The following is a 15,541-nucleotide window of genomic DNA, read 5'->3' on the forward strand; positions in this document are numbered from 1 at the left end:
TAATATTGACATGACACTAATATTTGCATATTAATTCTTACAGATGCAATTTGATTTGGATGGATCACAACCGATGCCGATTGGGTTGGATGGATCACAATCGGTGCAAATTGAACTCTATGGATCACAACTGGTTCAACCGTGGTTAGAAGGCCCAGAGAACTAATTTACATAATATTTGCATATATACTTTATGTGGTTGGGTATTTTTTTTTTTTTTTGTAAAAGGAACAATTTCATTCATCTCAATTACATAGGAGGTATTTCATTACAGTTGGGAATAACAACCATTTCGGAAGTTTCCACCGTGAGTTCTAAAGCTTTCTTTGCAAGACAGTGGGCTAATTCATTTCCATTTCTTTTAACAAAGTTAAATTGCCAATGTACTACTTGAGCTAATAACATTCTGGTATCATCAAGCACCAGTCCCACGCTGTCCCATCTCTCTTTGTGCAGATTTATTGCTTGAACAACCTGAAGAGAGTCTCCTTCAAAGATCACGGATTCCAAGTTCATTTCGGATGCCAATTTGACAGCTTGATAGGCTCCTATTGCCACAGCCAGTAATGGTATCACACAACCAGCCTTAGCCACCTTTTTAGAAGCTATAATTCCACCTTCATGATCTCTTGCTACCAAGCCTATTCCCAGTTTATCTTGATCTTCCCACAGTGCAGCATCCCAGTTTACCTTGATTATTCCCGAAGGAGGTGGACTCCATATCACTGCTTGAATAGGATTCCTTCTAGTTGTTGAGTTAGAGCCAAGCTGAGCAGCCTTATATTCTTCCAGCTGTTGAGCCGCATTCTGGGATATTAGGTTAGGATGCAAGAAGGACCCTTCAAATACACTTTTATTCCTCCTCTGCCAAATTCCCCTTGCAGTCATAGCAAAAAGTTCCATTGTTTCTGTTTCACATTGGGCATTTAGCTGTTCAAAACTCTCCTTGAAGCTTACTGCCCTCAACGTACTTTTTTGCAGCACAATGGGCCCTTGGCACCACACATCCAATGCTGGTTCACAGTTCCACAGCACATGAGCAACTGTTTCATCTTCTCTGTAGCATATTGGACATAATGGAGAGTCCACTATCTTCTTTTTGAAAAGGTTATTTTTTGTCGGTAGAGCTTCTAAGCATGCTCTCCACACAAAAATCTTAACAGCATTTGGAATCTTGTACTTCCAGCAGCAAATCCACTCTTTAAAGTTTTGGTATCCTCAAGAAGACTGACCCCTCTGTTCTGCTATTAGTTCCTTCTGAAGGTGATATGCACTTTTCACTGTAAAGCCTCCATCCTTTGTGCCTAACCACATTAGCTTGTCTTTTGCACCTGTAGAACTCACGGGAATTCTTTGGATTATGGCAGCATTTAAAGGACCTAGCATGCTAAATATCTTCTCTCTATCCCATTGCTTCGTGTTTTCATTAATGAGATCAGCAACTTTCGCTTCTTCATCTATAGTCTGCCCTTGACAATGAATCATGAAAGAGGAAGGTTTAGGAAGCCACCTATCCTTCCAGATTTTTGTCTCCTTACCATCTCCAATTCTCCAAATAGATCCTTTAATTATGAGGTTTTTAGCAGCCAAAAGACTTCTCCATATGAGAGATGGTCTTGCACCCATCTTGGCCTGGCAGAAATTAGAGCTACTAAAATATTTGGTCTTAAGAACTTGTGAAGCCAACGAGTCAGGGTATTGAATTACCCTCCAGCCTTGCTTAGCCAACAATGCTAAGTTGAAGCTCTCAAACTCTCTAAAACCCATTCCACCAGCTTCCTTAGCCTTTCCCATGAGATTCCAAGAAACCCAATGCAACTTTTTCTCCCTATCCTGTTGGCCCCACCAGAATTGGTGCATCACTTTATTAATTTCCTTTAACAAGGACTTTGGCAGCTTAAAAACACCCATGCAGTAGGTTGGAAGAGCTTGTATCACTGCTTTGAGGAGGATCTCCTTCCCTGCTTGAGAGAGGAATTTCGACTTCTAGTTACTCACCTTGCTTCTCATTCTATCAAGAATGCTTTTAAAGGCATCATGTTTTGATCTCCCCACTAAAGCAGGTAAGCCTAGATACTTATCATAGCATGAAGTAGCTCTTGTACCAGCAATGCTCAAGATGAAATCTCTAGCTTCTTTTCGGGTATTAGCACTAAAATAAATAGCAGTTTTACCTTTGTTTAGCTGCTGACCCGAGGCCCTCTCATAAAGACTAAGCAAATCGTGGATGGTGGCCCACTCCTCTGCCTTTGCTCTACAGAATAGTAAACTGTCATATGCAAAAAACAAGTGATTAATGATGATCTGGCCTCTGCCTATAGGATAACCATGTATTCTCTTTACGCTTTCAGCATGATTGAGGAGATTACTGAGTACCTCTGCCACCAAGATGAACAAATAGGGTGACAATGGGTCCCCTTGTCTAATTCCTCTAGAAGGTTTGAAGAAGTCTTGGGGAGATCCATTGATAAGAATTGAGTATGAAACTGATGACACACAGCCCATCACCAGCCTGATCCATCTCTCATTAAAACCCATTTTCACCATCACAGCTCTCAAGAAATCCCATTCTACCCGGTCGTATGCCTTGCTCATGTCCAGCTTTATTGCCATATGACCTTGCTGCCTTCTACTTTTAATAGACATGGAATGCATGGCTTCAAACGCTACAATCACATTGTCAAGAATCAGCCTCCCAGGAACAAAGGCGCTTTGTGTTGGAGAGATTATTTGAGGAAGAATCTTTTTAAGTCTGTTGGCTAGGACTTTTGACACCACTTTATATAACACATTGCATAGTGAAATTGGTTGGTAATCCCTTACTGTTTTGTGGCTTTTCAATTTGGGAATAAGCGTATGTGTCATTAATGCTGCTAATGTCCCCCTCTGAGTTGAGCACTTCAAGTACCCCTCTAGTGACTTTATCCCCAATTATATCCCAGTGCACTTGGTAGAACTCTACAGGAAAGCCATCAGGTCCAGGTGATCCCATCGGGTTCATTTGAAATAAAGCTTCCTTCACCTCCACTGCCGTGTAATTCATTTCCAGCATTCTATTCATCTCCCTATCCACTTTTCTATCCACTCTTGAAAGGCATTCCCTTATCCCATCTGGATTTGAAGTCGAGAAAATAGACTTGAAATACTGCCCAAAGCATTCAGAGATTTCCTCCATGTCCCACGTCAAGCTGCCATTCTCTCTCAACAAGTTCTTGATCTCATTTGTTTTTCTTCTCTGGTTTGCACATTTGTGGAAGTACTTTGAGTTTCTATCACCATCTTTGAGCCAAGCTTGCTTTGCTCTTTGCTTCCATCTCACATTATCTTCCTCAAGAAACTTGTCAATTTCCAGCTTTAGCTCCTTAATGGTCTCCATACTGGACCCAGTATTTGTCTCTTGCAGATTAGCCAATTGTTTCAGCTTAGCTTGAGTCTCTTTTCTGTGCTGACTCAGGGTGGTTCTACTCCATTTCAACAAAGCTTCTTTACAAAGCTCAAGGCTTCTCCGAGAATTCATAAAAAAAGACCCACTCTGCTGCCTTCGAGGTGTCCAGCATTTAGCAACAATCCTGGAGCACTCATTATGGAGTTTCCAAGAGGCTTCATATCTGAAGATCCTTTGTCTAAGTCCCCATCCTCTAACATACCTTCTTTCTCCAAGTCTTAACCCCATATAGATAGGGCTGTGGTCAGAAGAATAGGCTGCAAAAGTTTGAATGCTACAGTCTGAAAATTTCCTGGTTAATTCCATATTACCCAAGGCACGGTCAAGTCTCTCTTTTGTAAAGTGGGATCCTTCTCTATTATTGCACCAAGTATATTTATTGCCCTCAAAACCCAGGTCACTCAAACCACAGAAGTCAACATTACTTCTAAATTCTTCCAGCTGTTTATAGGGTCTTCTAGCTCCCCCTTTTTTCTCATGATAATGCATGATCTCATTAAAATCCCCAAAACAAAGCCATGCCATCCCATCTCTAGGTTTCAATAATCTCATAAGCTTCCAACTGTCACTTCTATGGTTTGTATCTGGAAAACCGTAGAAACCAGTCAACAAAACATTTTCAGCACTTAGTTCTTGTTGCCAAAACATCGAGATATGGTTCTGAGAGTAAGATTGAAGAGTGAAGTTCTCCTCCTTATGCCACATGAAAACTAAACCCCCACTCAAACCTCTACTTTCCACTACTATGCTACAATCAAAACCCACTTTAGTTCTCACCTCTTCCACCTTCTTTTTTCCACACTTTGTTTCCATTAAGAACACAAAATTGGGCCACTTATGTTTAACTAACCATTGGAGTTCTCTCACTGTATGGGGGTTCCCAAGCCCCCTACAGTTCCAGCTAAGGCCCATCATGGCTGTTGGTGGAGCTGCAAGGCAGCCTCCACCAACTCAATATCGAAACTATCTTTTGAACAGACTCCCTCCCGCCTTGATTTTTTACTGGGTAATGCCACTTCTCCTTCTAAACTCTTGCCACTTTTACCCCTCTTTCTTGTCATCACCCCCTCTTGCTTTGAAGCCTGAGAAAGTTCCTTTCTAGCCCTCCTTTTCCACGTGGTCCCCCTTCTCTTGGTATTATTCCCTGAGTCCTTTTGATCCCTAACTCCTGGCTTCTTGTCTTTAGTTGCTTGCTCTTAAAAGTGAATAAATCAGTATTAGGCAAGTGTTCATTTAAGGCCGTGACAACTTCTACTTCCATAAAGGACAAACCCTCTTTGGAATCTACCAGCTTTAAATTCTCCTGATTTTCCAAACAGAATGGGGACTCTGACTCCGAGACCTGGTTTTTCATACGTGTTTCCCTCCCCTTTAGTAATTCCTCATAATTTCAATTGACTCCCAATTCTTTCGTGCCTTTGTCATTTACTTTACAAGGCAGAACAATAGCCGTATCTGGTAAATGCTCCTTAAATGATTCTTGAGAAGCCCCTCCCGACACTTCCTTACCATCTTTGTCTTTCCCTCCACCTGCTTCATTTGTCTCCTCCTTATAACGTCCCTTTTGTTCTCTGGAACTATTAGAACCCCCATATTTTCGAACATCGAAGATATTTGGGTTCATAGGTTGAGCCCGAATCCATGGACCAAACTGCTCACATGGTTGCTCCTCTACTCCATATTCACTTTTCTGTTTACTGCACCTTTTACCCTTATGCGATAAAATGCCACACGTAAAGTAGATATTTTGAAGCCGCTCATACATGAGACCCAAAACTTCTGGTTATCCATCATCAACCACTTCCCCCTTAACAAAGGTTTATTCAGGTTCACTGCCACTCTCACCCTCATGCATTTACCCCAGGCCCTACCTTCTGAGTCAACATCCACTCTAATCACTTCACCTATTGACGAATCCAGGTGGTTTCCAACTTCTTCTGTCATGGCTGCTAACGGAATTCCATGCATCTATACCCAAAATGGTTCAAAATGTGGTTGGGTATTTAAACATTTTTGTTGACATCAAATTGGATATGGGGCTGCGAAGCCATGTAATCACTGAATGTAAGTTGATTTTTTGTAATCACTTTTTGTAAATTGGGACCTCAATGGATATGAACCATGTAATTACAACTTGCAAGTTGTTTTTCGTAAATGGCATCCGTAAATGTCACATTGTAAATGGGACAGGTTGGTAAATGTCACTTTCCGTTGTAATCACTTTCGGTGCATCCATTTCTTGACAAGTTCTCTAATGTTTATTTTGGCAACCAAGCTTTTATATACCACTATACTCTGTGTATTAGCATGTTTCAAACTGTAGACTGTTAAGACACTTATATCAGTTGTAAAAGTGTAGGCCGAAACTCCTAATTTATATTGGTAAATGCACAATCTTTGTCTAGGTAAGAAGTTAGCTGAAAGCATTGTCAGTTGAAAACTTGCTACCTGTGTAAACCGTGTACCAGGTACAAATTGCTTGTTTTATGCATTCAATTTATCTAAAAATAACCATAATATTAATTACATATTTAGATTATTACTGTCTTCCAGACTTTCCTGCATCTACAAGTATTTCTCAAATGTGAACCATCATGCTTTTAGTTTCTGAAATTTCCCGACAAAAAATGGACTTGGAAAATTAGAGTTTCAGACAGATCCATTTCACCCAAGTGCAGAAAAAAATTAGTTTCAAACAAAAATAGATTCAGTCGAATGTGCCTACACAAGTCATTAACATAAAAATAAAAAATAATAATAATAATGTACATACACAAGTCAAACACGGTAGCTTCATCCATTACTTCCACGAGTCATTCACATAAAAAAAAAAAAAATAAATAAAGTTCTATTCATGGCAAAATGAAAAGCACCATTTCATTTTCCACACCGGTCCACGATTGCGGATGCACAAACGGTTGCAAGAACCATTTTGATAAGGCAAGGGATACTTACGTTGTTGCTGTTGGAAGACAAACAGAACCTAAAGGAAAATATCAAAATACCGAGAGTACCCCCACACGCTAACAAACAAAAACATCGCCGTGGTGAATTCGTGTACTCAACGAACTGACACTGCAATCAGACCCGAAGACCAAAGTGATTAGCCATTGGTAACTTCAAGAAGAAACCTTACGATGCTGCAGCAGCGAAGGTCCCTTTTCACCGATCAATGAAGCACCAAATAGCCAATACAAGAAAACCGAATCCTCCGAAAGTTTTCAGAGTCGTAAATTCATCCAAAATCACACATTCCCTTTGATCTTATAGTTTTCTTCTTCAACTGAAACCCACAAAATACTCATGGATTTTGCTTTACCAGTCATTTCCACCATCGTTATCTTGCTCTTTACGTTCATCTCACTTTCGCAGTCCACACCCTTCATAATACTCCATGGTGTGTCTTCTTCTTTTTTCTTTTTTTTTTTAATCTGTTTCCTTTTAATCATTAATTTGGTTGTAGAATCTATTTTTTTATTTGTAGTATTATTGGCTTTTATTTTCCTCTTTTCTGCTGGTTATTTCTTATTTGATTATGGTTCGGATAGTTTGATTGAGATGATTTTAAATGAGTTGAATAAAATATTAAAATAATATTATTTTATGATGATGTTTTTAGATTTGAAAAAGTTGAATTGTTTATTACTTTTTATACGAATATTTAAGAAAATTGTAATGATGAGATAAAATAAAATTAGTTGATAGTGTTTTTGTATCCAAACGGGATTTAATCGTGTTTTGATTTTCTTTTTTTCTTTTTGGTGATTAATACTAGATGGCTTTGTTGCTATATAACGGAATCTTGTGGTAGATTATAAATGGACGTTCTGTGCGGTTTTGTATGATTTCGATTATGCTCGTGTTCATGGGCTAACTAGGAGGAAGATACTGGAGCTTTGGATATTAACATCCTGCACTTAATGTACTTCCTCTGTTTATTTTGGAATTATTAAATGCTGGAGAAACACTTGGGATAGCTCACCAAAATCCTAGTTTAGTGGGTTGGTACTATCACAAAGTAGATATTATTGTGAGTCGAAAATAGCATACAGAGAGATGGTGCTGCAATTGTTACAGATGATTAAAATGTCACACCTTGTCTTTGAACACACCGCATCTGACCTTACTTGATCGATTTGATTTCCAAGGATAGCTTGCAAACATGCACGTGGGAACAGGGTTTTATAATCTTCGCATTTCTCTTGTGGTTTATGCAAACTATTTGTAACTTGTATACAGTAAGCTTCGGTTTATGAAGCAAGACTACACAGAATGAAACGAACCTAAACAATGATACTTATATTGCAAATTTTTTATTTAGGAAACAAGTTGAGGTTGGTATTAAAATCTATCAGAAGAGCGAATTTTACCATAAAACTCTCGTGTTGCATAAAACACTTGAATACAACATGCATAAAATGGTGCCATGCTTGGTAACTTTGCGGAGTAAGCTTCCAAATGTGCTTAACGTTTCTTTTAGAAAACACAATCTGAATTTCAATAGCAGATATCTAATTCTACCTTACTATGGTTATTATTATGTCTACTATTACCTTATTAACTTGTTCATTTATTAACTGCAAGATCTAGTGGACCACTAAATTTTCTTAGCAATCAAAACACTTGGTTATCCTATTTTATGAGAATTTTCAGCATACTAACTCATAGCCAGCTTATTTTAGGAATCCCATTCTATTCTGGTCGTGTATTTAGATATATGTATTTTTTGTATTTATTTGTTCTTTGTTATGATGTTTTATTTTAGAAATAATGCCAGGTTTTAACTTTAATGAAATACCAGATCAATGTGAAAAAGTTTATAAAGCTAGAAATTGTTGCTAGTATTTATGTGGCGCTCTTTGAAATGTCATTATTCTATTCTAATGCTTCATGGCAGGAATTGGAGATCAGTGCTCCAATCGAGGGGTTAAACGATTCACTGAGCTACTGAGTAACTTCTCTGGCATTGAAGGATATTGCATGTATGTTTACATAACATCTTACAGTCACATTGTCTAAAGCAATTCCAAATTTTATCCTCTTAAAAAAACTGTTTCCAGATCATGGATCAAATTGTTTCCAATAATGTCATTTGTTGTACATTCTCCTCATTCAATTCTTGTGGACCTTGTTCTGTAGTAACACTCGCATGATTACACACCAAAAGCTTACAAATACAGAATATTTCTGAATGAAATTTTCTCAAAGTTAGATCAAGACTAGATCCTTGAAAAGTCTCTTTTTATGATCAATACCTGAGAGATGATATTCATATTGTCATCTAGTTGGAGGTCAAATGATAACACTAACTGATGTTTGCTCTCGTTACCACATTCAGAATGCTTTTGCTGTTCTGGCTTGGGTTTTTGCCTTACAGTAGTACATCCTTGAAAATAGATCTTAAAAAAAAAAAAAAAAAAAATTCTCCTACGAAGTAGCAAATTGGATGAGTTTTTCGGTATTAAAGATGATACATATTTTTCTTTGTAGTATTAGAGGTAATGCTTGGAGAAGTTAAATCCATTAATTCGAAGATCGTAAACTGAGACATTAATTTTCCCTCTTCATAAACTGTTTCATTCAAAATATTTTTGTATCTTCCTTAGGAGTCTATGATTGCTTGCATGCAAATTGACAGGAACACAACATTTGCAGGACATAGTTAGCAACATTTGTAAAATGTCATAGAATGCAACTACGTCAGCTAGTTTTACTGAGTAAAATTAAAGTATTCATTTTATGTCCTTGTATGGTTCAATACCACTTATACATTTGGGGTTGTCATAATTTACTCTCAAATGTCGATGGTTTAGGGGACCAGAAAGTAATAAACTATCCCACATGTACATATTATACATGTTCCAGAAAGTTTCAAAATCTTCTGGAGTGATTATGAATGATGTTATTTTCTGGAAGTATATTTTCTTTCGGAAGCATTCCAGACCATAACCCTGCAAAAGTTAGTATTACCAAAAATATGTTCATGTCTTTCCTCACTGCAGAGAAGTTGGAGATGGAACATGGGATTCTTGGTTTATGCCTCTTGCAGAACAGGCAAGCACTTAAAAGAACTAGGCCTTTCTTGTTGGAATTTACATTGTCCTGTAGTAATTAAAGCAGTTTAATGTTTGCAGGCGGGAACTGTTTGCAACAAGGTAATGTAGCTCACTTGGTTACAGTTGCTATGTTCCTTCCCTGGCTTTTGAAGTTTGTTTTTCCATACAACTAATTCACTATTATACTATACTACAGGTGAAGGAAATGAAAGAACTTAGGAATGGTTACAACATAGTGGGTCTCTCCCAGGTGATTTATGAGTGTCAGATTTCTTCCTGTTCAGTTGTCTTTGTAATTTAACATGATATACTGACTCGTTCTCTGTTTTTTCAATCATCTCTTATGATTTATTGCCATACTGTTAAGCCTTTGTCCAATTTAAATGACAAATTAATTGGAGCAGGCATTTGGTTGAACTGTTGTGACTTTTTAAGTAGAACAATTTGTCAATCTCCTTCCCAATTGAAGAGATGTAATGTCCCTTCACTGGTCAGTTAAACATACAATGTTCAAGTAATTATCCTTTTTGCAGTTTATGAGTCAAAGTAAATTCAAGTAACTCTCTCTTTAACTGCACCCTAACAGTTAATTCACATATTCTCGTACGTGTGAAACAGATATTATGGCTCTTATTATGATAAACCAAGTCTATCACTATTAATTTATCATTTATGGCTCTTATACAGTAAACCAATTTTCTCATACCTAACAATTACCGATGTGGTTGAGGATTTCATGCAACTTTATGATGCTTCTAGAAATTGAATGAATTAGTCATTGCTGATAAACTCTTTTTGTCTATGGGCAAGTCATTGCGAATAAACTCAATTCAGCTGTATGGTATCAGTTGTTGCCAACAGGAATCAGCTTCTTGAATTTTTTTTGTTTGCCTTTCTGCTCTAGGAAAAACCATAGCCTTTTTTTCAGTAAAGTACATATCGTCTTGTGTTTTCACTTCATATTGCACCTTTCTTTTCTTGGTGGTTAGCTTCCTTCTGAATTTTCTTAGTTACAACCGGAATTGAATCACTCCTTATGGATGCATTTGTTTTTCTTCCTTGCACTGCTTGATCTATTTAACTGAATGTTAGTTAGTCTTTTTAATTGTGCTTGGTGCATTGTATTAACTTCCACCTTATTACCTAATGACTTTCAGAATAAATTATGTTCAAGGTTTAGGAGGAAAATATTGAGTATGCCTTTTGTCAGGATGGTCGTTGTAGTTAAGGTCTCCTTAACCTTGACATGTTTAGGTTTCTAGGTGCACTTGATGCATGCTACGTGAAAAAGATGTAGAAATACTAGTTAGTTTGCACTCTATAGATTTAGGGGGATAATTTCCCATCATGCTAGGTTTAATCAGGAAGCGGTTGGCGTTTCTCTAATCCTATCAAAAATGAAAATTTCCTTTTTGGTAAGTGAGAACCAACTCATAATTTTGGATTATCTTTTCATTTTCTAACTGCCTCGTATTGAGGTAATAAGTTTATAATGATTGCCGATTCTCAGGTAGGTTGTATTGTTTCTCATTCTTAACGTTTGTTTGATTTAACAGGGCAATTTAATAGGTCGAGGTGTTTTACAGTTTTGTGCTGGAGGACCCCCTGTAAGAACCCGTCTTGAAGATATACGTTGCTAATTGAGTATTTCCTAGTTTTTGTTCAACAATTTAATTTTATCTTAATGAAATTTTGAATATTTTGACTATGCATATTCACACCTAATTCCTGTTAAATATGTTTGAAAGGCATAATGAATGGTGCTCATAGGTTCATCATTTGGCTGTTTTAGATTCAATAAATGCGTTTCTCCTTTTTTTTTTTTATCGTTTCTGCTTTTGTTTTTTGTCTTCTTCCTTTTTCATGTTTGGTCGTGGGGGAAGGGAATAGGAGGTTATAACCAGTATACCCATAAGCAGGCAGTTGAAGCTCATGAAGTATCAATTGGCTGTTGAATTTGAGTTGATGAAGAAACAATTTGTGATAAATCAATCATATCTCAATGTGTCAATACTTATAAAAAAAATATATATCTCAATGTGTCAATGTTTTTTATTTATTTATTTATATATATTTTTTTACTCGGTATATTTCTTCTCCATTTCCACCTAGGAATCACAGCATTATGTTTTCTCATTAAGCTGTGTATACATGAAGCAGAGTTCTTTTGCTAAATAAGAGGTGCCTCATCTTTGCATGGTCATGGGTTGCTAAGTTTATATACAGATCATTGTTTTTTTAAAAGTATAGTGCTCAGTATAATACGGTACCTAGTCTTCTATAAGCATATATTTTGTACTTTTCTAATCTAATGAAAATTTTTTATAATTTCGGACACAGGTTAAGAATTTTATCTCCTTAGGTGGACCACATGCTGGTACTGCCTCTGTTCCTCTTTGTGGTGTAAGTTCCATCATGGCTTTCTATTATTATCACTTCAAATAGTTTCTTTATTCTCCATCACGTCATACTGGTTTTAGAGTTGTTATAAATTATAATGTGTGATATTTCCTCTATGCTTAGTTTTGTGTACTTAGGTCTCACTGGATTCCCTACGTCATCCCACTGTAACAACTTTAATAACTGAATAGATAATATGCAAGACTTTAGTTAAGAGTATGGCACCCTTAGCACAATAATCCATTATTGTGGTTTACAATTTGTTTGCTGATTTTAATTCAATCATTTTTGGAAAATTCTGAACTTTCACTTTGTGGGTAATGACAAGTCCCCTGTGTATTATGTATTTAACTGTTGGATTATGGGAGATTAATTGTTAATCTGTCTTGGATAATAATCACCTACTAATGTGACTAACACCAATTGACTTGCAAGGACTTATTTAAATTTCCTTAAATTTGACGCTTCTAATATTCATATATGTTTTGTCTTCCACAGTCCGGGGTTTTATGCATTATTGCGGACAGACTGATCAAGTCGGAGATCTATACTGAGTATATCCAAGTATAAATCTGTCTATGAAATCTCGAGCTTGCACAGTCTTATTTTTCCTCTGTTTTTTTGTTATATATATACATATATGTATATATATATATATATGGAATTTTAACTCTCTACTGAAGTTGGATTTTTTCTTCCTGTCACTATTTTGCTGTAAAATCACATTCTCTTTTGGATGTCTCTTACAAGGCATGACACTTTGATTTGTGGAATTGCAGGATCACTTAGCTCCCAGCGGTTATCTAAAGTTACCAAATGTGAGTAGTATAACCTGATGGAGCTTTTCTACTGCAGTCTTCTCACAGCTATACATTCCAGAAACCATGTGACTCTGAATTCGTAGGAATGTTAAAAGCCTGCTTCTTTTTAACTGTTTTTGGCTCAATTTTCTTTTTGAAAATGCCATCTATAGTTTCCATTTCTTCCCCCTCCCTTTCTAAAGGAGAAAAGGTGATGATGGTTTTCTTGCCGTTTGCCAGATGATTTCATATGTGCGTTGAAAATTATGCACATTTTCCTTTCTCTCTCCCCTTTCTGACTGAAACTTAAACATCAGAATCTCCTATTTAATGTTTCCAGGCTATCCCCAGCTACTTAGAGAAATGCAGATTTCTTCCGAAGCTTAACAATGAAGTCCCTGGTGAGAAAAACTCCAGTTACAAGGAACGGTTCACTAGCTTACAGAACTTGGTGCTTATCATGGTTAGCCCCCCTTTTTTTATTTGTCCTTATGTGCCAGATTTGACGTGATAAATTGGGGGGTTTATTGCCATGTGCAAAACATTCTTGGTCCTTTTTTTTATTTTTTAGAATTTCTCAGAATACAAATTTTGCTTATGAAGCATTTCTCATCCTTCATCTTATTTTTGTATGTTCAACAGTTTGAGCATGACACTGTTTTGATTCCCAAAGAAACTTCTTGGTTTGGGTATTACCCTGATGGAACTTTCAATCCTGTTTTACCGCCACAGCAGGTATCTTTATTGTGATCATTATCGTTATCGTCATTGTCTTCATCATCATTATTCTAGAATTACTCTCCCAGTCTTAAATGTTTTGCTCTCGTCGGATTCCATTGTGAAAATGGTTGGGCAATTGATTTCTTTTCTATGAATTTGGTCAATTGCATGTATTGGTTCTGCTTCTCCCTCTCTTGCGGGCTGTGTATATGGTGGCCTTCAAGCGGGTATGTTGAGGATACATAACTGCACTTACCAACCAGATCAGTACTTTTGCGTACTATATAATGATGGCTGCAACCTCTATATTATGAAAAAAAAAGAAAAAAAACAAAGAAAAAGAAGTAAAAAAACTATATATCATGAAAAAATCATGATTGGGGAACCCATTGGTGATTAGAACTACTTGAAACCATCAGCTTCTGTGTAAGGAAAAATTGAAGATCAATTTCATTGAGTCTCATGGTGGACAATAAGTTAAGGTTTGCCTAAAGCTACCGATGCAATGAAAAACCAATTTGTCTTAGAAAAATTGCATGTTATGGCCAAGGGGCGGGATGTTGTTCAGCTATGTAAAACACAAGTTTAGCATGGTAAACCATCCAGATAGTTTCTTGGAAAGTGAAGATTTGTGTTTCATCTTACAGCTTTTCAGTGTGAGAAAGAATGCTCTTCATCTTAAATGTTTGTCATCCTTAGTGACACCTGCTAATATGGCACATTTTAAATAATCGGCCATTTAAGTTAGTGACATATGCAGCCACTTAAAATGTACCATATTAGCAGGTGTTTTGAGATAATAAAATCTACAATTAAGAGAAGCATTACTCTTTCATATTAGAGAAATTTCTCATAACGAGATATCTTAGCATTTGTCACTCATTTTGCGTGCAGACAAAGCTTTACACCGAGGACTGGATTGGTTTGAAAACCTTAGATGAAGCTGGAAAGGTCAAGTACATTAGTGTTCCAGGAAATCATCTTGGGATTTCCAGAAGGGATATGAAAAGGTACGTTGTGCCTTACTTGGAGGACAAAGCATCAAGAAAGAGAAGTATTGAAAGTGATAGTGGAGTTCAGAGCAAGAAGATTGAGCAAACTGCGACTATAATTGACGAGAAAACATCAACTGAAGTAATATTTGAGGGATCATTATCTTATTTCTGGCCCTCATCAATTAAATCTTTCGTCACTGAACTTCTGAGGCTGATGGAGGAGCCGTTGCCTCCTCATACATGATTTGGATTACTTCTTGAATTGAATTATGAAAGCTTGGGATTAGAATCTATACTGTATGATCATGGAAACTTGTGTTAAATAGGACATATCTGGTTACACGATGATGGAACATTTAGCAGTTTTATTATTTATTGGCATTCATTTAACTGTTGTCTACTGTTTGTAATCGGTAGACACGCTACATGTCAGTTGCTATTTTAAGAATCAGGTATCCAAGTTTCTGAATTTTCCTTTTTAATGTTTAAATACACTATTCTGTTCTATCACATATTGTTAAGTGAATCAAGCTGTAAGAAGTTTTGGTGTAGCTTTCTTAAGCAATTTGTAAAGGCATGAAGTTCAAGTACGAAAACAATGCAATAAATTATTTGCACTTGTATATAGTGGGGTTTGACAGTCATGACATTTATTCCTTTAACTTTCCTCACCATTTGTGAAACTATTAGATGAGAAGTTGATCCATGCCATATAGTTTTTTTTTTTTTTATGGATAGAGGGGGAGAGAGGTACAGAATACAAAAAGGCCATGGCCTCTCTACCTTGACTACCTTCATATGCTATATTTTGAGGATAAATCTTCAAGTTTACGCAAACAAAAATGTTGTCATGACTACAACTTTTAGGCGAGTTTGATTTTATAGACAATCTAAATCGATCTTATCTCAACATTCAAACATCATCCTAAAAAATATTTTTCAATTTCAAATTTTTAACTTTTTCATCTAATCATTATCTATTCAGTAAAAAAACTTTCACAAACTCTAAACAAAATACAAAAAACAATTCAATTTTTTCAAATCTCAAAACAAAAATTATATTCTAACAATATTTTAATTTTATAATATGTTTATTCAACTTTTTCTCTCATTTTTCAAAACTCC

The 15,541-nt window shown here is 36.5% G+C and overlaps 2 protein-coding genes across 2 annotated transcripts; one reads left to right on the top strand and one right to left on the bottom strand.

Annotated features, from left to right (window-relative positions):
• Positions 1-249: 249 nt before the first annotated feature.
• LOC121235433 lies at positions 250-4,258 on the bottom strand. Its single transcript, XM_041131777.1, has 4 exons — positions 2,824-4,258; positions 1,999-2,666; positions 1,233-1,833; positions 250-1,139 (listed from the first exon to the last, which is right to left on the bottom strand). The coding sequence occupies exons 1-4, from the start codon at positions 4,256-4,258 to the stop codon at positions 250-252; spliced, it is 3,594 nt and encodes a 1,197-aa protein (XP_040987711.1).
• Positions 4,259-6,471: 2,213 nt separating this feature from the next.
• Positions 6,472-14,923, top strand: LOC121235630 (palmitoyl-protein thioesterase 1-like). The gene is made up of 12 exons (XM_041131971.1): positions 6,472-6,842; positions 8,343-8,427; positions 9,448-9,499; positions 9,580-9,600; positions 9,698-9,751; positions 11,058-11,108; positions 11,842-11,904; positions 12,400-12,465; positions 12,681-12,719; positions 13,042-13,164; positions 13,344-13,436; positions 14,316-14,923. Exons 1-12 carry the CDS (start codon positions 6,749-6,751, stop codon positions 14,658-14,660), a joined length of 1,086 nt encoding a protein of 361 aa, XP_040987905.1. The 5' UTR covers positions 6,472-6,748; the 3' UTR covers positions 14,661-14,923.
• The last annotated feature ends 618 nt before the right edge of the window (positions 14,924-15,541 follow it).

Source organism: Juglans microcarpa x Juglans regia, chromosome 6D (assembly GCF_004785595.1).
Source record: "Juglans microcarpa x Juglans regia isolate MS1-56 chromosome 6D, Jm3101_v1.0, whole genome shotgun sequence".
Taxonomy (NCBI): domain Eukaryota; kingdom Viridiplantae; phylum Streptophyta; class Magnoliopsida; order Fagales; family Juglandaceae; genus Juglans; species Juglans microcarpa x Juglans regia.